General features: G+C 38.0%; 1 protein-coding gene across 5 annotated transcripts in view; it reads right to left on the bottom strand.

The window, feature by feature from the left end:
* Nucleotides 1-4,334: 4,334 nt before the first annotated feature.
* Nucleotides 4,335-24,278, bottom strand: part of LOC149077707 (receptor-type tyrosine-protein phosphatase gamma-like) — a 50,441-nt gene continuing 30,497 nt past the window's right edge. For 3 of the 5 annotated variants that reach the window (XM_089245347.1, XM_089245350.1, XM_089245349.1), the window contains 3 exons: nt 22,345-22,526; nt 9,040-9,175; nt 4,335-4,535 (listed from right to left, as the gene is read on the bottom strand). In XM_089245347.1, coding sequence (XP_089101473.1) covers nt 4,476-4,535; nt 9,040-9,175; nt 22,345-22,526 — 378 coding nt within the window. In that variant the 3' untranslated portion in view covers nt 4,335-4,475. Of the gene's footprint in view, nt 4,536-9,039; nt 9,176-9,438; nt 9,537-22,344; nt 22,527-24,278 lie in introns of those variants that run through there. The other 2 variants (XM_089245351.1, XM_089245348.1) reach the window with 2 other exon arrangements.

Genomic DNA, 24,278 nt, shown 5'->3' with positions numbered 1-24,278 from the left:
GGTAAAAATGTCCATATAAAAAAATTTAAAAGCAATACGTGTGAACGAAAAAGCAGCGCGATGAGGAAAATAGCTAATTACTATCGCACTAAAAATAATGAATGTAAATAATATGTTAGTCAGGTCAGCTAGGTATGTTAGTCAGAAAATTATGACTTAAATAATGGTAAGAAAATCAATTTAATACACAGTAATTTTGCCTAGTCGCGGGCCAGCTCTGCTCTATACCATTCAGAACTTTGTATTTCGTAATGATTATAACGAACGTATAACTATTATCATTTTCTTTATAGAGTATGTCATTGCTGCAGTTGTGGAAAAATTGTTTTCCTTATTAATGAACTTTATTTACCAGTACATATTCTTTACTATCAGTACATATTCTTTACTATCAGTACATATTCTTTACTATCAGTACATACTCTTTACTATCGGTCTATACTTTTGATTTATCGTATGTGAAATATGCCTAGAAGGGAGCAAATTCGATCGATGTGTAACGTGTTTCGTTGATGGGATATCATCGCAGCTAATTCACAAGAAGATGATGAGACATTATAGAAAGATTGATAAATAAAAGGACTTCATTTACATAAAAACTAAACGAGCAGGCACTTTCAACTCGTTCTTCTCTATCCTAATAACTGATATAATTTTTTCTTTGTTCGAGAATATTTATAATAACGTCGTAAGAACTTGGGAAGAAATGTAGAAAGTTTCATCATTTCTAAATTATTTTCTGGCTTTGCGAAGTCGCGTCATAACTTTTAATTGGAAATGGATGACTCTCGGAGGGAAAGTCGTCCTCATTCGAATTTCAATTAAAACTTTCCGTCTCGTGTTTCTACTACCTTTTTTTTTTCTTAAACTGAAAGAGGACGATGATTTCTTTTCTACGTGTGCGTCAACATAATCCTCGAGATTAAGCTTCGATGTCGCAAAAATGAATGCTCTTCTTTCTTGCCTCGAATAATTCCAGAAAAGTCCCCGCGGTTCAACGCGAAGTTCCTCTCTTCTCCTTTTGCGTCTTTCTTGTGTCTTTTCCGTCGTTTGCCCGAATGAATTAATTTTTCCGCTGTGAGTGCGTCGTCATAATCTCTCTCAATTTTTCCAAGCTTTGAAAACATTGTGTGTAGCTACTTCTTCGATATAAACTTCGTGTCGATTTTCAAAACGATCTCACAGACGTCGTCAGACGAGCCAGCTACTTTTGTACCCGAAAAGATTTCATTGTGACTGCCGAATGAATCTTCCCCCGTAGCGTTTGAAATACGTTCTTATGACTCTCTGTACGCGCACTGATACGATAAATATAAGGAATCGAACGGTGTGGGGTGAAGTGAAAATATTCTCTCTAACGGAATCGTCTTTCAGCGACGAAGAATCATCGTGGAAACCATCCACCAAAGTTTCTTCTTCCGGTTTAAAAAGACGCCCAAATAAATAAGTAAATAAAGTTGAAAGAAATTCGTTGTTCGGGGACTTCTGCTGAATTTTTCTAGGAAAAAGCGAAAATGTTGTTGGTGAGCACAATGTGAGTATGGATGAGATGTTTCTTGTGACTTCGAAATATTTGTTAAGAGTTTTTATCCTCACTTCTTTTTTGAGGACTTTGACGCTCGAGCTCGTTCCTCGTTCGCTTGAAAAATGGATGCTGCAGCGCCCTCAAACAATGTGTATTAGGTCAATTAATTGATAGCCATTGTCGCGTCATTGGCTCAACTTTATAAACCAAGGTTTCAGCATGAATTCCGCGTGCACATCCTCCCCTCCTTAGAAATTTCAATGCATCAATCATTTAAATTATACTTATAGAAGGGGGTATCGAACTGAAAGTTCTCCAACAGGTACACTAAATTTACGCAAGCGCATATACACACTCAAATGAAGAGAGCCATTCAGTCACGTTAATCGTTGATGCTGCAATTCTTGAATCAGTCGGGAACATCTTTCAAAATTTGTATTTTTTTAAAAGCAGTTCCAGAATACTTAAATGGCTCGTGGTAAAGTTACACATCACTTAAGCGGCCCTTGGTATAGTTCCACATCACTCAAGTGACCTCTGGTGCAGTTCCACATCACTCAAGTGACCTCTGGTGCAATTCCACATCACTTGAGTGACCCGCAGTATATTTACATATCACTGAAGTGGCCTGTGCCATATTTACATATCACTGAAGTGGCCTGTGCCATATTTACATATCACTGAAGTGGCCTGTGCCACATTTACAGATCACTTAAGTGGCCCGCACTCTCCTAAAGATTGAGCACCCTTAACTTACATAATAGCCAAAACAACATGAAAGAATTGAAATTCAAAATACGAATACAAATTCGTCTGGTTCGAAAGTTGATACCAAACACGGCACAGCTTCGAAGCCAATACTCGAAATAGTAATGGCAATTCTTAAAGTGAAGCAGATATTAGGAAGGGTTCTCTAAGATTATGCTAAGTTTTTCTCCGACGAAGTTCCCAACTGAAAATGGCAAATAGAAGTTTAATATCCTGACATACCATGAGTGCTGAAACTTATGGCAGTATCTGAAACTTCATATATTTGTCATTTTCGCTGATTATAATGTTTATTATGTTTGGAAAGTACTGTTTACATCTCCAAAAATGAATGAGACGAACTTCGTTTTCGGTGGATCAAATTTTCTTGTTATTTTGTTTTGCCGTTTTTGTTTCAAAGGGTTTTTTTCGCCCCTTTTAAACTTTTTAAAAGAAATCATTATTTGGTTTCTACTCAAAGCGTTTTGTTACTAGTTCAAATTTTTGCAACTAAACTAAATATTACAACTTGTTATTTCTATTATATACAAGATACTGTGACAACGAAGTTACTTGGGAACAATTAGAGTAAGGGAGGGGATAAACAGAAATTTGTCGTGTCTCAAGCATGCCATGGATACCGTTGTCAAAGGAGTTATAAGCTGAACGTGAATTCTTGATCTTTTCATTAAAACCGCAACTGCGGCGAATCTCAATTGAGGAGCTTATACTCAAAAGGAAACATTTCCACTTTTTTTTCGAAATGCACTTTTTAATGGTTTATGTGAATCCTTGGAATCAGATCTGTCAGATTATGCAAACGGGAATATTTTTGGTAGAAATTATAATGTGAAGCTAGTCGTTTCTATCAAAAGGGGGAAACCTATATACACCTTTTTCATACACTTCAGTATTTTCCATCTCTCGATAACGGACACCCATCAGATCGAAAAATTTTTCCTGTAACGAGGAGTGTCCACTAATGGATAGTAAGATACATTAGGTCTCATTGATGTAATTCAACATTCTGTCCATCAGTGGAGGTGTCCGCTAACGGGAGCGTCCGTTATGGGAGGTTCCACTAAGGCCGGAACTAGAGGGGGCGGGGGGGGCAACTGCCCCGGGCTGCAGTTAGGGGGGGGTGGCAGTTTTAGATGGAACAAAGAACACCGTTACAAAATTTTTGAATTTTAAAGTTGTAGGGGTGCAAAATAATGTTTGCCTCGGGCGGCAAAAATCTTAGTTACGGCCCTGGGTTCCACTGTAGGATGATCGTGCTTCTTATGTTAATTCGAGAGAGCAGTAAGAGTACCTTCCTGGGCTAGTAAAAACCTTCCGGAATCAACAAGTGACGTAGAAATTTCCGTTTTTTTAAGACTTTGTGACCAGCTTAAATTTTTATCAAAAGGTAACATTTTTCCGCTCATTTTCTTTCAAAACGGAACGTTTCCAAAATTCGAATGTGGATAACTCCCTTGAATGTTGATCAAAAAACCTAATATTTAAATATTCTACTACCATTCCTACATGCTACGCTACCTATTGGGCTGTTTTCTGGTTTTGTGGTGCATACGTATTCTCCCGGAATACGTTTTTTAGCAAAAGTGGAAATGTTCCCTTTTCAAAATAAGCTCCCCAATTCATATTCCCACTTTTCCAGGGAACTCTCTTCAGCACATATTTTTTCACACTATCGAATAGTCTTTACATCACAGAAGAGTTCTAGTTCACGCTCTCACACTATTTTGCTCGGGTCCACCACTGGGCGCACTTCCCTGAAAAAATTACTGCGCTACACAAATATGCCGCAGACCGAGGATGCTCCCTTAAATTAGTCGTTTGATCAAGACTCACAATCGCTCAACGGAAAAAATACGCTGTTATTCGGAACTTTATACCACCGTTTTTCCATTGACAACGGCAACCGTCGTGTGGTTGAAACGTGTTAGGAATTCTTTTTGTTCCCGTTGTTTCCCCTTCAAGTTGCCCCTCCCATTCTCTTTTAAATCGTGTTAATATACGGCAAAGGATTTCCATTTCTACACATACACAATAGCTGAGAGATATCACTTTATTCCTTTCTTGTTAGCTTCTCTCTCATGATTCTTTCAAAAACTTTGCTTTCATCCAGCTTTGGTTCTTTTATGAACGGTGCGCAGTTGATCTCGATGTGATGTTCACTTGAAGCCAGAAGAAGTGTCCGTCAATTGATCTTCATCCGTAACATAATATCAACCGCTTCGTGGGCGAACACATATTGAGCCTTTAATGAGCAAGAGAATAATAATGATCTCACTTAATGAATGGAAATTATGCATAAAAAGTTACGCAGCCTTAAGGTGGTCATCTGTGAAGTCTTCAGAGTGTCTTTTTCATTCCTTTACTATAAGAGGGTAACCTACTATGACTTACTTTACTATAAGGTGGCACTGCTTTGAAAGATGTCTATATTAAAAGAAGAGACCATAAAAGACAGGGGTCTTCAATGCATGGCCCACGAAGCTTTTTGGTACATGTGTGTAAAAGGAAAAAATTATTTTTTTTTTGAGAAATTTTTTCCCAATGAAAATTTAAAAATCAATCATTCTAACCACGAAATAATTCTTTTTAGAAATCATAAATTTATTTTTTTATCACCTTGAAAGCCAGTATATGAATTGACATTGGCAACACCAGAAAAAAAAAAAGTACACATTAAGTTTCACAACAATCGTACACGTACTGTCTTCGTGTAAAGCATCGCTAAATGGGCGCGGTAGCCCGGCCGGTCAGATACTCGCCTAAAGTACCAAAGGATGTTTAGAGGTGTCGCGAGTTCGATACCCGGTTTGTCCTTGTCAGAAATCTTTCCTGACACAGGGGTACAACAAAAACGGCGACTTGACCGCAGCAAAAAATTGCTACCGCAGGGGGCCCCCATCGAGCGGTTAGCGTACCAACCTCTCGATGAGTATAAGAAACAAGCCTGCCGTTCGGAATCGGCAGTAAATTGTAGGTCCCGGTCTAATTAGCCCTCGTGTGCAGAAAATGACCGTGGTGCGACAAAAATGATCAAATGATCAAGCATCGCTAAATAAAGAGTTTTCCACCCATTATTGGCTTGTCATTTCTGCATCTTCGTTTATCCTCCAGCTTCGTTTATCCGGTCCATGAGCCCGAACCCACTCAATATTTTCTAACATTTCGATAACACCTATAAAAATATTGGGTTTATAGCTTCCCCCCGACCCACAATATTGTTGAGCCCTTCCAATATTTTCAATAACTTCACGCCTTTGCATATTGTACTTGATATCATTTCTCATTTGATAACGCACTAGGCACTTTCGATTCCTTCTTTCTACGAAATCACTCTTATGTACAACCTCTCAAGCAAAGACAAGCATAGAAAAGAACGAAAAGAAGATTTCGAGTGAAAAAAACAACCGAAAAAACCGTGTTTTTAATCTATTCACACATAAAGTTCTCAAGGTTACCTTCTTATCTCTAATCGAAGCACACACCTTGGCTTCGAAAGAGTGTTTATATTACTTCCATAGAATTTTCGACGTAATATTATGTCAGAAACATTAGAATGGTAAACTGCGCTCAAAGTACTGTAAGCTTTCTTTGGGAAAAATATCTGAGAACTGATGAGACAGACGTTGATAAACTCCTGGAATAATCTAGTAAAGTTTTGTATTTTCGAAAATTACTTACATAATGGCATCGATATATTTAATCAGATCAAAGGTATACCCATGGGCACTTGCTTCTCTAGTGCTTTTGCAAATATTTTTCTACATTTCCATGAAACTAAAATTTTCACTAAACATAAAATCATGGGCTTTAGATATATCGATGATCTCATTATTTTTAATTTTGAGAATTTTCTTGATCTTAGCGGTGAAATTTACCCTACGGATTTGACACTCAAGTAAACCAATCACAACCCCCTAGCTACGGACTTCCTGGATCTCAAAATTTGCTAATCTAATAACATAGCTTTTATCGGTATTTTCGACAAAAGGAAAGAATTTCAATTTAAAGTCAATTTTCTGACTAATTTCAATTCTAATATTAGTATTAGAATTTTGAAAATTATATTTTTTGGACAACTTTCAAGAATTAAAAAAACTTGCAATAATGCTAAGGATTTTTTAGAAGCATATTCTGAATTCTTAAATATATTGAGTGGCAACGGATTTCCATCTTCTTTTCTGGGTTTCAAAATTTCACCCACACATTTCTTATAGTCATTCAGGCGAAACGCTTTAAAAAGAGTCTTACTCTTGGTATGTTTTTCTTCAAGTTTTCTCATTCTTCAATTTTTAACACACTTTGTGTATATATATTTTTGTGTTCTTAACTCATTTGTTATTTCATATTTTGATTCTAATTGTATATTGTCATTTTTGCTGTTTTATGCCTATTAGGCTTACCACCATTAGAAACATTTTTGCAGTTTGGAGCAATGTGGGGGGGGGGGGGTTCACCCTTGAGAACGACCTCCTCATTGATCCATATTTTTCCTTTTTACAATTTTTCAAAAACTTCTCATCTTTCGCCTTTTCATAATATTTAATTTCGGGTTATGTGTATAAAGCAGCCTTTTGTGGCGCAATACTCTAACTTTTGAAATTTTTCAGATTAATGAACTAATCCTTTTTGAACTGTTCTGCCGGACCACCGGGAGTCGGTTTTTTCAACGAACACAAAAGAGAAAAGGAACGCGAAGGAAATTCGTGTACCCGCGAGAGCATTAGAACAGCTCCGGAATGTCATACGCGTACGGCTTCGTTTGTATTGTGTACGCGTCTTTAGGTACTGCGAATCAATACCTAAACTTCATTAAAAATGGCAACAAAAGAGATCTCGGTTACAATGGGGTAAAAAAAATCACGTCAGCTGGAAAATAGATGGCAGGAAGCTTCCTCAACCGATTTTATAATGAAGAATCAAAAAACAGGTTGAAAACTGGAGATGGCTATGATAAATTTGTACGAATAAAAACGGGTGAACAGCTTAACTACTTCGCTTACAAAGTTTCAGTGAGAAATTAAGATTATCTCTTTAATTTTGAGCACTTCGATCATATCTCCCCGACACCTGCATTTATCCAATGAAATTCAAGTTTTTCCTTAAATCATCATTATCATCATCACAGCATAGAACACGATGCGGTTCTAAACCGATTGATTAAAAATGCAATATAATCATATAGAAGTTCCGAAAATTTTACGAATTATCGGAATTTAAGCCCCCCTCCATTCTATTGGTTACCAGACGACCAAGCGTCTTGCTTTCGAAACAAAAACACCGCCAGTTCTCTGATATTTTTAGTTCACCGAGCTTTGAGCAGAGTTAGATTAAAGAATCCAGAAACTACTTTCTAAGGAAGTGCGTCTTCCAACATGGAAACTATCAGCTTTTAGATCATCAAAAGATATCTTCTGAGAGCCATCTCCTAGTGCTTCAAAAGAAATTATAATGATAAAAACCCCGTTCTCTCCCCTCCCCCCAATCATTTCTTATACATTATCTGGTTATCCTGCATTTGCGTAAACATTATTTCATTTACATATTTCGTGATTAAGTGATCGAACAATTATTTTCCACACGAAAGTGCTGATCGAATACTTTTTTCCCGGGTGTTGCCAATCTAAAAACTGGTTTCAACGTCACATTAGAATAAATTTATGATGTTTTTTTCAATTTGTTCCACATTTACAATGGTTCGTTTCCCTAAAAATTTTAATTGAGAGAAAAAATATTTTTTTTTTTTTTTCATTTCAAACTTACCTATATATATATATATACTGTTGTTGGAACCAATAGCTGAAATAATGATAACTATAGAGCCCGGATTATATACAAGCGCATATGCAATTACATATTTTAGCCCTTTTTGTGGTTAGTGCATATAAATGCATAAAATCACGGAAATTTTGGAATAAGTGCACTTTTTTTTCTATTAAACGCATTGTACTATTGTTTTATCATTTTATTCTTCAAATTTAGTCAAATCTTTAATTTTTTTGAGAAAAATATTTCACCATTGTGTATTGTCCGTTTAATGCATGTTTTTAGGCATTTTAAGTGCATATTTTGCACTTCTAAATGCATGTTTGTTTTTTTTTCATTTTTTTAGCATATTTTTCTTTTACGCATATTTCTCATTTTTAGGTCACATTTCAGCATTTTAAATGAACATTTTTTTTTCCATTTTTTTGCGTATAATTCCCCTCTTTAGGCAACATCAGCATTTCTGAATGCATATTTGTTTTTGCATTTTACATATATTTTTAAATATTCACATCTTTGCCCTATAGGGCATATTGAGGAATTTTAAGTCATGCTATTTGTTTTATGGATATTTCATTATTTTTAGTTGCGTATTTTGATATTTTAAATGAATATTTTTCAGTATTTTTAAATGCATATTTTTCACAATTTTTTTCATTTTTCAGGACTTTAAAAATGCATATTTTTCCATTTTTGTGTGAATTTTTCATTTGTAGTGGCATTATTAGATTGAATTTGTTTCATTTTTCACATATATTTTTTATTTCTCGGCATATTACGGAATTTTTTAAGGCAGATTTACGGTATTTCTATTTTTAATGCATATTTCAGCGTTTTTAGTACATATTTCCGTGCTTTTAGTGTTGTACAAGCACAACACATTCTATTTCCTCCATTCTTTAAGGAGCTAACTTGAAGGAGAGGCCAAGAGAGGCTTGGGATTTTTCAACAAAAAGCCCAACATCAGTTAGTCAAATACTTACAGCGCTGGTGACGAGGAAGAACCTGCATTCCCTGATCCGCAAGAGGGTCTTCAAAAAATCGACTTGACCTGTTGCCACGGACTCCTGCCATACAGAATCGATCAAGATTGCCGAGCCGGTTCTTCCCATGCCGTAGCTGCAATTAATGAAATAGACAAACTTTTCTTGTTTGTGACCATGACCAAATTATGTAAATCGCCAAATTAATAAAATTTTATGATCTACATTATTTCGATAATAATCTGACAGCATTATGGGAATGAGCGAAGACGCGTGTCTGATGCTTTGTAACAGAAGGGTTTTAGCATAACACGCGTGCATGATGTCAAATAAACAAACTGAAGTCAAAAATGAGGTAACGGTAAAAAATCGTGCATCAATTTATAGAAAATCCCTTTTTATTCATTTACTTTCAGCAAGTTTCGAAATTACTGCTCACAATATCACTTGTATCCTTCTGAATTTTCATAACAGTCAGCTGGAATTTCACTACATATCTGGCAATCAAATTGTGAAAAACTCAATTTATATTTTTTGCGTAAATTAATTATCATTTGCTATAAATACTCAGATTTCATTGAATAACAATTTGTCACATTTTAAATTCCTACACAGTATGGCTAATGTATAGCGTCATGTTTTCTATAAATTTCGTAAACGTAAAACTTGGTAGAAAATTCGGCATATTATAAGCAAAAAACATGCGATTTAAATTAGAATTTTTATAGAAAGCACACACCCACATTTATATCTTCGTGGATATACAAGCTATTCTCAGGAAAATGCACAGAGGTATTGCACTCAGTTAGTGATATAGTTGTTGAAAATTACAAATCCTTTGCAGTTTTTTGTCATATATATAGAGGGTTGATCAAAAACCTTTCTTTCTTATTCAATTTTTTGTCGGTTCCATTGAATGCACTCGTGACTAAATTTTTACTGGAAATTGTGAGAACAAGCATAGGGTTCACGTGATCGAAATTTGAGAACGATTTGCTTCTAGAAAATCGAGAAAAAATGTTTGAACTCCAAAAAGGATACAGATTTTTGGAAACATGGTGTACGTACCGGTTACTTCAAAAATGAAAAGCTCTCAAACGATTTACAAAAATTTGTTTTCGTGGGAATTTTTTTTTATACGAGATTTTGGAATAGCAACTGTTGCTATTATTATTACCATAAACTATGCTGCGAAGCGTCAGGTTGCTCCCCATCTTCCTCATTCTAGGTTGCATCAAGCACGTGGCTATACGTATGCCCATTAGTAGTTTTAAATGAATGTAGTGTTGTTGTTTTTGACTGAAGAAAGAAGAGTCATTTGGGGTTTCCTAATAGCGTAATGTTGAGGACCAAGTCCATGAAATAATATTAAATTATATTAATAACTTATATATTAAATTATTTTACATTATAACCTATGTGCAAATGGTTTCACAGAATATTATCGAATATACTGTAAGTTCTAGCACGACCTTTATCTCATCAACCGTCCGTCGTATAGGTACGATTCCAATTTAAAAAATGCTCAACAGGCGTTGAAAAATTTCCATGTACTAGATTTGAGAGTTAAAATACAGTGTGTACCAAAATAAAAAAATCTAAATTTGTATACGGTCCCTTTGTGCTCCAACTTCTAATTAGAAAGTTGTTTCTCAGTCTCTCCTGACACCAAAAAAAAAAAAAAATTCCATGTTTCTAAGTGCGAATCGATAATCGCTGAGATATTCGAATTAGAAAAACGGAGAAAATTTGATAAAGATCAGCGTTATACAAATTTAGATTTTTTGGTAATTTTTGAACGCCTGTTGAGCATTTTTTAAACTGGAGTCATATTTCTACGACGGACGGTTGATGAGGTAAAGGCCGTGCTAGCACTTAGGGGCCGTTCAAGTATTACGTAAGCAAATGTTTAGCCATTTTTGACCCCCTCCCCCCCTTCTCAGCAAGTCAGCAAAACGCCGACCCACTCCCCTTCCCCCCTTGTCAGCAAAATTTCGTCATCAGCTATGCCCCTCTGAATCCAAACTCATATTTTCATAAACGGTGGTTGCTGACGTAAACATTATCCAAACCCCTCCCCCTTGTCATCAAAAGTCAGCAAATCGGAAACCCCCTCCCCCCCTCGATGATGACGTAACGGCTCCTTATGTAGTATGTTCATCTGGATATATATATAAAACATTCCTTGGTGTAAGGTGTGAGGTCCGTTTACTTTCGGCAATTTTTGGCAGAGTTGTAATAAATGTGAATATCCTTTGCCGGACACGTACAGCCATCTGTCGGTCAAAATCTCGGCTGTTCCAACAACTTTTTTTTGAAAATCATTTTCTGTAAAAAAAAAAAAGACTCGAAAATGGAAAAAAATAAAAATAATAAAAATAAATGAAATAAATATAAATAAGTATCAAATGTGATTAAAAAAAATTTGGTACCCAAAATTCTAGCTTTTGATCGATGATAATGACGATACAAAGATAAACAATTAATCGTAACTATCGATAAAAGGAATCGATAAGGATTCTGCTGACATTCCGCCAGTCTTTTGGGGCCGTTCAAGTATTACGTCAGCAGATTTTTAGCCATTTTTGACCCCATCCCCCTCTTTGTCAGCAAAATTCTGACCCCCCACTTCCCCCCCTGTCAGCAGAATTTCGTCGGCTCTGCTCCCTACCTCCGCTTATCGAGATCATAGACGTGCTGGGGGGGGGGGGGGGGGCAAGGCCGTCTTAAGAGTAACATGGGCCCACGGGCCGTGGCCAGGTGGGCCCATTTCTTTAAGACGGCACTGGGGGGGGGAGGCATGGGGAAGGCTCGTGCCCCAGACAATCAATTTCTTTTTCACCGCAAAAAATATTTATAGAAAATTGAAATTTGGGAAGAAAATATCTTTGTATGTTTTATGATAACCCATTTCTGCTGTTAATTTCAACGCTATTTGAAAAAATTTCTTATTAAAAACTGATTGCGTCCCACTTTCTAAGCCAGCGGTTCTCAACCGGTGCTCCGTGTGCCCTTCCCAGGGACTCCGCGTCCACTCCACAATAGAATAAATCAGTAAATCTGATAAATAAATTTAAAAAAAAACCATGCCTGTGGGACTGCGCCATATAAATTGTATAGTGAAAAGGGTTTAACAAAAAAGTTTGAGAACCGCTGCTTGCTCCAAGCCATAAATTCTAAACCCACTACCCACGGACCAAATGTGGCCCCGCCACCTCAAACCTAATTTCGTAAAAATGAACTAAGTGAACACTTGATCGCTCAACCGTGGCCCATTTTCAGATCACTCAAGTAGACCCGTGGCACATTCAGCGATCACTTAAGTGACCCACGACATAATTCCAGAATAATTAAGTGGTCCTTGGCACATTTAGAGATCCTTTGAGTGGCATGTGGCACATTTAGAGATCCTTTGAGTGGCATGTGGCACATTTAGAGATCCTTTGAGTGACATGTGGCACAGTTTTAGAGCACTTAAGCGGTCCCTGTGCCCGCTGCTGAAAATGCCACACTCTGGATCAGAGAGATTTTTAAAAACAAAAGTAGAATAAATAAAGTCAAGAAAATAATTATATGGATAGAAGACAATGAAAGACAAAGAGTGATCCCACAGACACCATATCAACCAATAGCACAAGTACAGAGGATTAAATCGATTATGACTTTTATCTGATTTATTATTGATTTCAATATGCGATTTAGGATTTTATATTCGAATTAAGATTTAATATGTAATATATAGTATATAGTATAGCATATAGTATTATATGCTTGATTTCCGATTATATACGTAGATTGTGATCTCGCAACTGATTTTATACTTAGATTATGATTTTATAGTTGTTATGATTGTAATGTATATTTTGTCATTATAGGTCATTAAGAATATTTCATATTTTTATAAAGGGTGATTGGTGACGTAAGCATCATTCATTCCCCCCTCCCTTTGTCATAAAAAATCAGCAAACCCTGAACCCCCCCCCCCCCCACCATCGATGCTAACGTAATACTACTTGAATGACCTCTTTTACAGTTCATTCTGATGATATGTTCAACATTTTGAATTGCGTCACACAAGTTCGAAATGTTGAACCCAAATGAAAAGCATAATAAAAACAGTGCATCCGTTGAAGAGATGAGCATCACTAATGAACCACTTTCTGACATGTTCAGTTTTTCTCTATATATAGGCCACTACAGCCATACCTTTAAACATAAATTTCCAAAATTTCAATTAGCTCAGTGATAACGATAAATAAATTCTCATTTTAAAAATTTTATTTTGCAAAAATTATTTTCAAAAATCTCTTCAAAACCTTTTTTTTTAAATTACAATATTAAAAAAAGATTCGCAATTCCTACCGCTTATTATTAATAAAAAATAAACTTTATTGCAATATGTTGAAATTGAACCTTAAGATGGAAAAGTTACAACATTCAAAAAATTCCGAGACTCATTTTAATACGGAAGAATGAATACAGATATTACCTGTTTATACACTTGGTGCTTCCTTCGAACTAACTACCCTGTGCAATTATAAATTTTTGTTATTGTTCATAGATGTAACTGCGGACGGCAAGCCCTTTTTTTGTCACATCCCCCCCCCCCAGTGCCTGTTCTTGCATCTGTCTCAAGAAGTTCTGTCATCTGTCTCGATTCCAGAAGCATCAATTCAGTAGGTTGTTTTGATTATGTATTCCCACATCAATACAAAAAAAAAACGAAATGCATGCCAACTTTTCGTTACGAGCCGAAAAAATACAGACAAATATTTCCTACTAAACAAGTGATTCCCACGCCCCCTGGGGGGGGGGCGATGGAATGATCCAGGAGGCAGTAGAAGCTACGGATAGGATCCTGTGGATTAGGTTGCGTTGGGGGTTGATGGGAGAAAAAATTTTCTGAAGAAGGGGGCGATGAGATAAAAAAGAGGCCATGGGTAACTATATGTACTAAACCATAGTTCCCAACCTTTCTTGTCCTATATCGCCCTCTTCTTCTTTCAGAATTTTTTTTCTCCCATCGCCCGCAACGCAATCTAGCCCATAGGACCCTATGTTATACCCGTAGCTTCTACCGCCCCCAAGGGAGCGTAAACGCTCACGTTAGGAATCACTATACTAAACGAATCTTGTATTGTTACGAAAAATATTGCTAAAACGCAATTTTTTAATAACTCCTCGAAACAATAATTTCTTGTTGCCAAACCGGAAATGTCAAGATATGCTCGTAGCTTCTAGATTTATCTAGAAAGTCTCCGTGCGGTAGCGCCGCGAACTTGGAAACTTTAAAATAGAATTTTGTGGAATATTCTTTCTCCTCGAAGTTTCGACCGTACCTATAAATAGTGAGGCGATCACAAGAAAGAGAGAGAGAGAGTAGATTATACATGCCCTTGTCCTCAAGTGTTGGATCATCTTTAAGAAAAATAATGCAAAATTCAAGAGGAGCTCAACCTCCGAAAAAGGGAATTTATGTCAGAAAATATTTTTAATCTCGCCACTTATCCCAATATTTTTACAATTCTTAAAAAACTCAAACTCATCCAATCTAAACTCCAAGTGGATCGCCATCTTGTGTTCCAGGTCAACGATTTGGAAGTGGTGGACCCTATGGATCAGTTAAATTTTCTTCAGTCATATGTTATAAAAATAATTACACTCACAAAGACTTTGTTTTAGTGGCCTCCATTAAGACTGCTCTAATTTGATAAGTGTTCCTATTGCAATTCGTCGTACTCCAAACACATCTCTAGGTCCTGATAGTATCACCGCTAAATCATACTCTTTAATCCCTGACTGTCAAATTCATCTCTTGTGTGCTGAATGCAACAAAATTTGGCTCTTTGGAATCATTCCAGTGGATTGGAAGTATGGAAAAATGACTTTTTTACTCAAATCCAATAAAAATCCAAGCTGTCCTAAGTCTTATCGTCCACTGACATTAACAAACATAAAACTGAAGATTTTGAAACGAATAATTCTGTAGACTCAACTGGATCTCCTTAAAATACAAACTTTTCCCAGCAAACATTTATGCCTCTAAACCACTTTCTGGATCCGAAAACCTTCTTAATGACTTATAATGCTTTATTTTTAATACTTTCAGGCTCAAGGAATTTGGCGACATCGTTTCTCTGGATATTAAAGGTGCCTACGACTCTGTCATCTATTCTGCACTTTTATACAAGCTTAAATCTTTTGGGTTTCATGGAACTTTCATTAAATGGATGGAGAATTTTTTGACAGACAGAAGATGTATCATTAGTTGGAGAAACCATCAGTCAGATTGGAATGACTTGAAAGGGGGATTGCCTCAAAGGATATGTTACTCCATGGCTATTTGACCTATATATTTCTGACATTCTTTCTCACCTACAAAACTCCATTCATCCCTTCTTGTATGCTGATGACATCTTTCTTTGGATCAGTAAATCAGACTTTAATGATATTACAGATGAATTAAATTCTGCCCTAAACCTTGTTTCAAACTGGATGGATCAGTGGGGATTCGTACTTTCTACTGAGAAATGCAGAAGTACAGCATTTTCACGAAAAAAAGTATTCCTTTTCTCCGAAACATCCAAATCAACGGTGCTCAGATAAATTACGAGAAAAATGTCAAGAGTTATTTGGGATCAAAAGCTGAGTTGGAGCCCCTAGGTCAATCACATTTCCAAAAAAGTCATTAACACTTGAATCGCTAAGTGTAAAAAAAAGGGGTCATGTCACATTTTCTCAATTTTTGTTTTGATGGATTCTTGTAATAGAGACGCCAACGCATCGTTTTGAGGTAAAAGTGGTCTGGCCTCTAGATGCTGAAAAAAAACGAACGTTAAAAGTAAAGAGGTGTCTAGGTTGGCTAAAGACAATCTTAAAGACAATCTTAGGTAAATTGAAGAATTTCAGTTCAACCAACAACGGATGATTCAAAAAGTTTTAATTGCATTAATATTCCTCATTGCGTGGCATATAGGCCTATCATTTCACTAAAATTAACTTAACCGGAAATGGATGAATTTTTAGGGAATTTTTCTTGTTTTATAGAGCATATATTTAGTTTTTTTATGAATATAGTATAACTTAAATACATTTAAGTCATTCTAGCCCTTGTGATCAAACATAACGTTTGGTCAAACGGGATGATGATAAAAGGTATTGATAAAATGGGACAGCTCTGTTTTCTGTCCGACATAATTGGTTGCAAAATGTTAAAAAAAAAACTTTCAAATCTTTTTTATTCTTTTCTAAAACGGGAATTTTTTTTTCTTTCGAACTAAAATCCTGCATTTTTGTTATTTATTTGTGAGGTGGATAATGGAACCGTCTAACTAAAGTATATCATGAATTACAGTATTTTTCAAATGCAACAATACGTTCGATAACGAATTGTCCTCCCCTTGAGAAAGTCTCAGGGAGGAAAAAAAAAAGAAAGGGGGGAAAAAAAACTGAATGTGGTCAACTTAGAGAAACTGGTTAAGAACTGAAGGGCAGGTTTTTTTCCCCGTCACACATTTATCTTTACTATAGGGAGGCCATTGCAAAATCAGATCCGCACGCATATGGATCACAGGAAATACAGGGAATTACAGGAAAGCTATCAACGATAAAACTAGTTCTTTTGTTCGTATTTCAGAAACAAAAGGTGAAAAAAGTGTATCTTCACATCTTCACGCTCCCCCCCCCTCTTCTTTTTCTACTAAACAGCAAGACAGAAAGATAGGGGATTAAAACAAATTCCGTTCAATAAGGTAATAATTGGGGCTTGTGTCAGATTAATCGACTAATCGGGTCGGTTAATCCCAGTTAAGAATTTTAGTTGAGTTTTAATCGACTCCGATTAATTCAATTGAAATTTTTATAAAAAGTTTGTGAAGTGACTTGATTTGTTTGAAAAAACTGATTAAATGTCTTATAAATCATGTTTTATACAGAAAATTTCGGATAAGTGAGTATATTAAAAAAAATATTTGAATCGATATTTTGTTCAAATTCGATTCAACGAAAATGGTGATTTCAATTTCAAATTGAGTTTGATTGGATTTTTAGAAGACAACAACAAAATTTATTATCTCCACTATGTGAACAGTAGTTTTTCGTATTCTTGGATATCGTTCTTCGTATTCTTCATCAGCTCATCTCCTCACAAATACCATTCTGGAGGAGTTTGTAGGAAAACAAGCAATAGCCTAATCAAAAGTAGTTTTGAAATCTGCGAATAATAACCAAAAACAACCGTTTAAAAAATAAAACGACAAGATCCAAGTGAAGAAATGACAAGTTTTAGCAATTAACATGTTCAGCATATATTGTTCCGCATAATTTTTCACAAGACTTCGAGATATTGCAAAACAAGAAGCGATTCGCAGGCAAACACAGATTTATTTACAGAACAGAAATTTACACGTATTCACAAGCTAATCAGAGAGCTAACAACTTTCTCTCAACGTTCAATCACAACTGACTTTTCATCCATACTATCTCTAAAATCGCCTCGAGCCTGGAATCTTGTTAGCGCCACACTATTTATAAACCTAGTAGAAACTTCGAGAAATAGAATGTTCTACAAAATTCTATTTTACAGTTTCCAAGTTGGCGGCGCCACCGTACGGAGGTGCGTAACCATTTTCTGGAGGGACGGGACTTTCTAGAATGTTCCCACCAGTTCTCCGCCAATCGCAGGTTTGTCCGATAAACCGAAACCGGTATAAACTCTCGTTGCCAACAAAAGATTGCGATGAAGACTTGCGTGATCTATCTTCTATAGTTCGTAACATTGCCCCTCTCTTAGAATTGTTCGTCCCAACAATTCAGTTCTGGAGTCGGTGGGTTTCATTCATCGTGATAAGACGCCAGTCTGTTGAAGTGGACCACCTTGCACTTCGAGGACAGCGTTTTCTGGATCCGAGCTAAGACGTCGTTCAGTCTCTTCATGACTCTGTAGGGTCCTTCCCATGACGTCTGAAGTTTCGGGCACAGTCCTTCCCGGCGATTCGGGTTCCAAAACTAGACGAGGTTCCCTTCCTTGAAGTCATGAGACGTAGCCTTCACATCGTAGTGGTTCTTCATCTTTTCGAGGCCGATTTTGATCTGGTGCCTGGTGATTCGATCCATGTCCTCGAGGTGCTCCTGGAGTCTCTGGACGTGTTCTTCCGGTGGAAGAGCGGCATCTATCGGTCGTCGAGACATCAGATCACCTGGCTGACGAAGGTCCTGCTCCATGAGAGATGGCGAGTATCCGGTGTTCACGTGGGCGGTACTCGGTAACGGTCGCAGGATGTTCGGGGCGATTGCTTTGCGGGCAGCGCACTCGTTGCTTTTCTTGCACAACTCGTCCACATCAGTTCTGGATTTGTCCCAACAGAATAATCGTTCACGGACCTTCTGGAGAGTTTTAATCATGCCGAAATGTCCACCAGTCGAGCTTTTGTGCAATTCTTTCAGCACTTCTTTCACACGGCTCCTTGGAAGGACGAGTTGCCACCGGAATGTTTTCCCATCCTCCGACTCCCATTTGCGGTGCAGCACGCCATTTCTCATCTCCAGAGAGTCCCATAGCACCCAGTATCTATTGATCGTCGGACTGGAAGAGGTGACGTCTTGCCATGTTTGTTTACTCCCGGTGGATTCTCTCAAGTCCATTATCAGTCGTATGTCGGGATCTTCTAGATGGTCCTTCCGAGTATTCTTGTCGCTCCAAGGATCGTCACCTGAGACTTGAGATGTTATCTGTCTCACTACAGGGTTCGCCGGCCCGCCCATACTTCTCTTCTGCCTTGAGACGATGGTGACATCTCCGTGGACCCGGTCCTCTCGTCAGGGTGTCGGTATTTCCACGCTCTTTTTCTTTACGAGGCTAGATCGCCCTCTTCATGCCATCTGACCCTCGTGAGAGAACAGTTCCGGTCCTGCCATTGGTCTTGTCTGCATAGGCGATGCATTCTCTTTCCGCCTCTGGAATGTCCATCGCCTCCCTTGGAAGTATTTCGTTACGACCACATCCGAGTAGGGCGATACGTTCCTTCGGCGTGTGCAACTAGTCATTCCTCATGTCCAAGGAAAATCCATGTTTCCTCAAGAAGTCCACTCCGATGATGCACGGATACCTTATGTCTGCCACGAAGACGGTGTGGCGGTAGGTGCCAGTGGCGAACTTCACTGAGACTTCCAATTTTCCACGCACAGTCATTTTTTCTCCTGTGACTGTCTGCAGCGTCAACGGTGGTGGTACGTAGAGAAGTCGTTGCTTGAATTTCCGAACCAGGTCCATCCTGACGATGCTCACGTTGGCTCCGGTATCGATGGCCATCCTGCACGCGGTCCATCAATCTCGCCTCTTACGTGGATTCCGTGGTCTCCTCCGTGCAGCTGTGAGACGTGGTACACTCGGCATTGTGCATCTTCCGTACCGGTAGCTGTGACTGAGCATGCGCTCCGCAGGTGGCCTTTCCGTGGCGTTTCCAGCTTCCCAACGACTTGTCTTTCTGGGTTCCACGGTCGTTCTTGGCACTCTCCAGAAGATCTTTCGGCTCTCTGATGATGCCCGCCGTAGCGTACTCCACAACAGCATCCATTCGTCGTTCTCTCCTCGAAGCTTGACGAGCTGCCTCGTACTTCATGGCGTAGACAAGAGCACTTTTCACGTCCTTGTACTCGCCCAGACGCAGCGCCTGCTGGATGTTGGGGTCCATGACAGAATCGACGAAGGCTTGTAGGGTCAATCCGTTCCTGATGTCCGGCGGACAGTCCGGGTAAGCCAACTGTGAGAGCCTTTCAATGTCCATGGCCAGTTCATGTTTTCTCCGAACCTCAGGTCGAGTGCGTTCATCAGAGCTGCATAGCTAGATCGGTCCTCAGCTGCGAGCGTCTGCAGAACCTCGGCAGCTTCACCTCGGAGTGCGGCGGCTAGGTGGGGGACCTTGAGTATACAGCCCCATCCGTTCACGGAGGCAATCATCTCGAACTGGGTCCTGAAGATCGTCCACGATGTCTTCCCGTCGTATGTCGAGGGCTTGATGTTCGGTCGCATGACGTCAGCTATGGCTGGCAGGACCTGTTGAGCGCCCGCGGAGAACGTAGGCTCTTCAAATTCACCTCAGGTATGGCAATGGCAATGTCTCCCTTCACAGTAGCAACATCCTCTCTGACGGCAGCGATGGATGTGTTGACAGAAGTGACATCATCTTTTACGTCAGTGATGAAGAGATTGACAGCAGCAATGGAGTTGGTGACATCCTCTTTAACAGCAGCAATAGACGTGTTGACAGCGGTGATGTCTTCTCTCATGGTTGAGCTCATTGACTGGACCTTTTTCTCGATGCCCGATTTCATCTGGCCCATCACAGACATCAGTTAGCTCAGCTCTTCCCACATTTCATCCATGACCATTCCTCTCGTCTTTATGCAAATCTTGAATTACTCCACTCCTGACACCAAATTGTTCCGGATAGTATTTCACAAGACCTCGAGATTGCAAAACAAGAAGCGGTTCGACGGACAAACACAGATTTATTTACAGAACAGAGCAATTTACACGTATTCACAAGCTAAGGGGCCGTTCAAGTATTACGTCATCATCGATGGGGGGGGGGGGAAGCATTATTTCCCATAGCGGAAGCAAGGAGTCGCAACTTCTTCCTCTGGAAGTCGAGATGTTCCTCAGGTGCCTTCAGTTCTCTGCGATCGTAAGAAAGTTCTCTCGCGTTTCACTTTCCGACTGAATACGAATTATTTCGTATTTCAATTGAATATAACGACATGTCTGCCGACGAATGGCCTTGCCGAGTTGAGACCATAAAGTCCTACGGGGAAGAGTTGATTTTGTGGATCGCCAGAGCTCCTTCAACAGATAAGAAATAGATATCTATGTTGAAGCAGTAGCTAGTAATAAAAACAATATAATTTCCATACTCATAATTGTTATTGGCACATACGTTTCTATCAACCACTTGTCGAGCGAGGTGCCTGTTGTAGCCATAAATGTATTTATATTCATTTGCATAAAAAATCATATTCTTTTAACATTAAGGAAACTGGACGGATGAAACTGCAATAACTAAATATTTTGATTAAATAAAGTTACGAGTTTCTATAAAAAATTATATCTCAAGATGTCGCAGTATGGGGTTATCTAAACTTCGCCTTTGTAACCCATGCAAGAAAGCCACCGAGCTAAATAATTTTTCCAAAAAAATTCCGACCTTCCGACCATCCTTAATAACCGTGTGTCTAAATACTCAACTTTAGCAAGTTAAATATTTAGGGTGATGATAAAGAATTCCATTGTGGACATGAAATTCTTCATCAATTTCGTATAGCTCTGGTTGATATTCTTCAGCATCGGTGTTCACAGCACTTCTGCGAAACTTGAGAACCGTTTCCCCTCAAACAAATTCTTTTCCGAGGAGAAAGGAAAAAGTTACATGGGGCGAGATTACGGCCGACTAGACATTCATGTTAATGATTCATGAATGATCATTCACGTAATGACATAAATTCAACATTATTCAACATTCAACATTACATGTTGTTTAGTGGGCTATGGGCGAGAGATGGACGGGGTGGTTGTGGAAGTATCGGAATGTGCTGTTTTTTGACAAGTAATCTGACACCAGGAAGGACCTGTGAGTCTTTAAACGTTGGCATGATTCGGTGAGACGCAAGCGATCTGTAGAAGTCCAAGTCGTGGGTGCTCCATAACCACAATGCGCCAGCTCACAGGTGTCGGATAACCTGTCAAAACCTCACATTCCAATACTTCCATAACTAGATTAAGGCCGTCACGTCAGGGACGTGATTTCACATCATATCAGAGACGTTGTGAACCTTGATTTGTGAAAATTCTGTGACGTAGTAATTCCACGTCACAGAATTTGTACGTCGCTAAATTTCCACGAACGAGAATGCATAATGTCTCTGTCGTGAGGTAATAATCACGTCATGTCAGTGCGGTGTTTTTGGCCTTTATTCCCATGCTCTGATCTTGCCCCGTGACATTTTCCTTGGATAAAGATTTTGCTTTAAAAGCAACGATTCTCAGGTTCCGAAAAAGGACATCGAAAAATAACGAAGGTATTGGAGAGGGTGACAAAAAAGTTGCAATTCGCATTTACATCTTTGTATGAACAATAGCGAAAATGCATAATTGCACAGGGTAGTTGCACAAGGAAACACCCAATAAACAGGTTCTATCTGTATATCTGTATTCATTCTTTTGTAATTAATAAAGTAAGTCTGAGCAGCACCTACTAAGTACATCGTATTATACAGAGTATAATTATACTAACTAATAATTTTTATTCTTACGTGCAGTGAATGACGATAGGTGCTGTTAAATCTTTGGAAGTGTATCGGCGCACGAACAACCAGAAGTTCGCAAACCTTTGGGTGTCGACGGGAATGCTCGCGTCAGGCCACTCCGTGAAATGAAATTGCGTCACTTCCCTGTCGCTGCTTCGATTGCGGAAACGGAAAAGTCGATTCGATTCCTATTCCGTTTAAAAATACTCAAATGCTTCAATTTGAAATAATATCAAAATGCTATATAAAATGTCCAGTTTCCTATAAATTCAATCAAGGAGACAAGGGACGTTTAAATTGAACAATTTTATTTCTTTAATATTTTTAGCCGATGTGCTTTGAAATAGCCTAAACACACATACGATAAATGCATTCTATGTACATGAATCTAATCAAATAATATGGCAAAACTTTGTTTAGTGAATATATAAATGGGTCATTCTCCCGAAATTGGACAAAAAATGAAAAAATATATATATATTTCAAATAAAAATACCAACCAAAAAATAAAAATAAAAAATAAATTCTCCGGGACAAAATTTTTAAGCTTCTGATTAATAATATATAGTCAGCAGCGAAGTTTGTTCAATATTAATGGTAAAAAAAATTCATTCAATTTTAACCATGTTAAGAGCTAGGCAAATTCAACGTGGTATTTTGCCTATTCGAGCACTTAACTTGATATTTATGCTTGACACTCGCATAGTTTATTTTCAACTTGGAAAGCAGTAATAATTTTTGCATTTTTCTTTCTTTTTTTATTTTATTTTATTTGTATTTCTCGCTCCTTTACCTCCATTTTATTTGGGGGGGGGGGGAACAACAGATTTCTAATTTGTCTCTGTTTCGCTAGAGCACGATTGCATTATCAAAGCAAAATCTTTACATGAAACATTACCGAGCTTGATGTTTCAACCAAGAAATTTTTGGGGGAATTTAGTTTAATTTTTCTCCTTAACTTATGATCGAACATTTCTTCTGTTTACCTAATTCCAGGAGAAACACATTTTTACGTGTTTTGCAACACTGGTTAAAAAAAACTTGTTGAAAACACGTGCTTTTCAGAAATAATAGAGGTCTCTATTTGAGGATGATGTCACGCTCCGCTATCCTTATAAAGGTTTTTTAACAGCTGGCTGATGCAAAGATATATTGTGGAAAGAGAGGAAATTCAACTGCTCCTGCGGGGAATCAAACCAACGTCCTTTAAGTGAAAGGACAGGGGTTCGATCACACCCAGCTGTTAAAAAACCTTTGTATAGAGGTCTCTGAACACTGAAACATGAGGTAAATTGAAAATAATTTTTTAATTATACAGGTGGTAACTATCGACCGCCCAATAATTACACATATGATGCTTTGTGAAGAACTAATATGGAAAAGTGTTTTCCGTTTTTTGATCGGACGAATATTAAGTGAGTTTTGAAATTTTGTGGCGTGTCATTTTTCTAACGGTCTGTTATGTGCCAAACTAAGAACGAAAGTACATTTCTTCGCAGAAATGTTTTTTTGAAAGCAGCGGGTTGTCACTTCTTAAAAATTAACTGACGTATTCAATCCCATTAGAAGCCAAGTTCGGCCTTCTTCCTTCACGATTGGCGTTTTTTCTCTTCGTGTAGTGGGATATTAACCTTGTTAGTTTGTATAGCTTACGTATTAGCTTCGTCCCATATCTTGGCAAATTTATCACCAGATTTGTAAAGTGTTAGCCAAATGAGATCTGTTTGAAAGTTTTTTAGCCAAATCAACACTTATTTTGCCAAATGTGGCAATTTGTTTGCCTTCTATATCAAATCAAATTTTTGGAAGGAAGGTGCATGCAGTGCGTACGTGTTTACTGCGCGATCATTATTTTACGTTGTCGTTTTAATCATATTACATGTTGATCAATGAAACGGGAACATTTCTTTGGACTTTTTTTGAACTATCATCGTTCAAAA

Source organism: Pholcus phalangioides, unplaced genomic scaffold, assembly GCF_987345545.1.
Source record: "Pholcus phalangioides strain wild (caught in Gottingen) unplaced genomic scaffold, Ppha-v1.0 ptg000015l_1, whole genome shotgun sequence".
NCBI classification, from domain to species: domain Eukaryota; kingdom Metazoa; phylum Arthropoda; class Arachnida; order Araneae; family Pholcidae; genus Pholcus; species Pholcus phalangioides.
The sequence above is the reverse complement of the archived record's forward strand: the minus strand, read 5'-3'. Positions and strand labels throughout refer to the sequence as shown.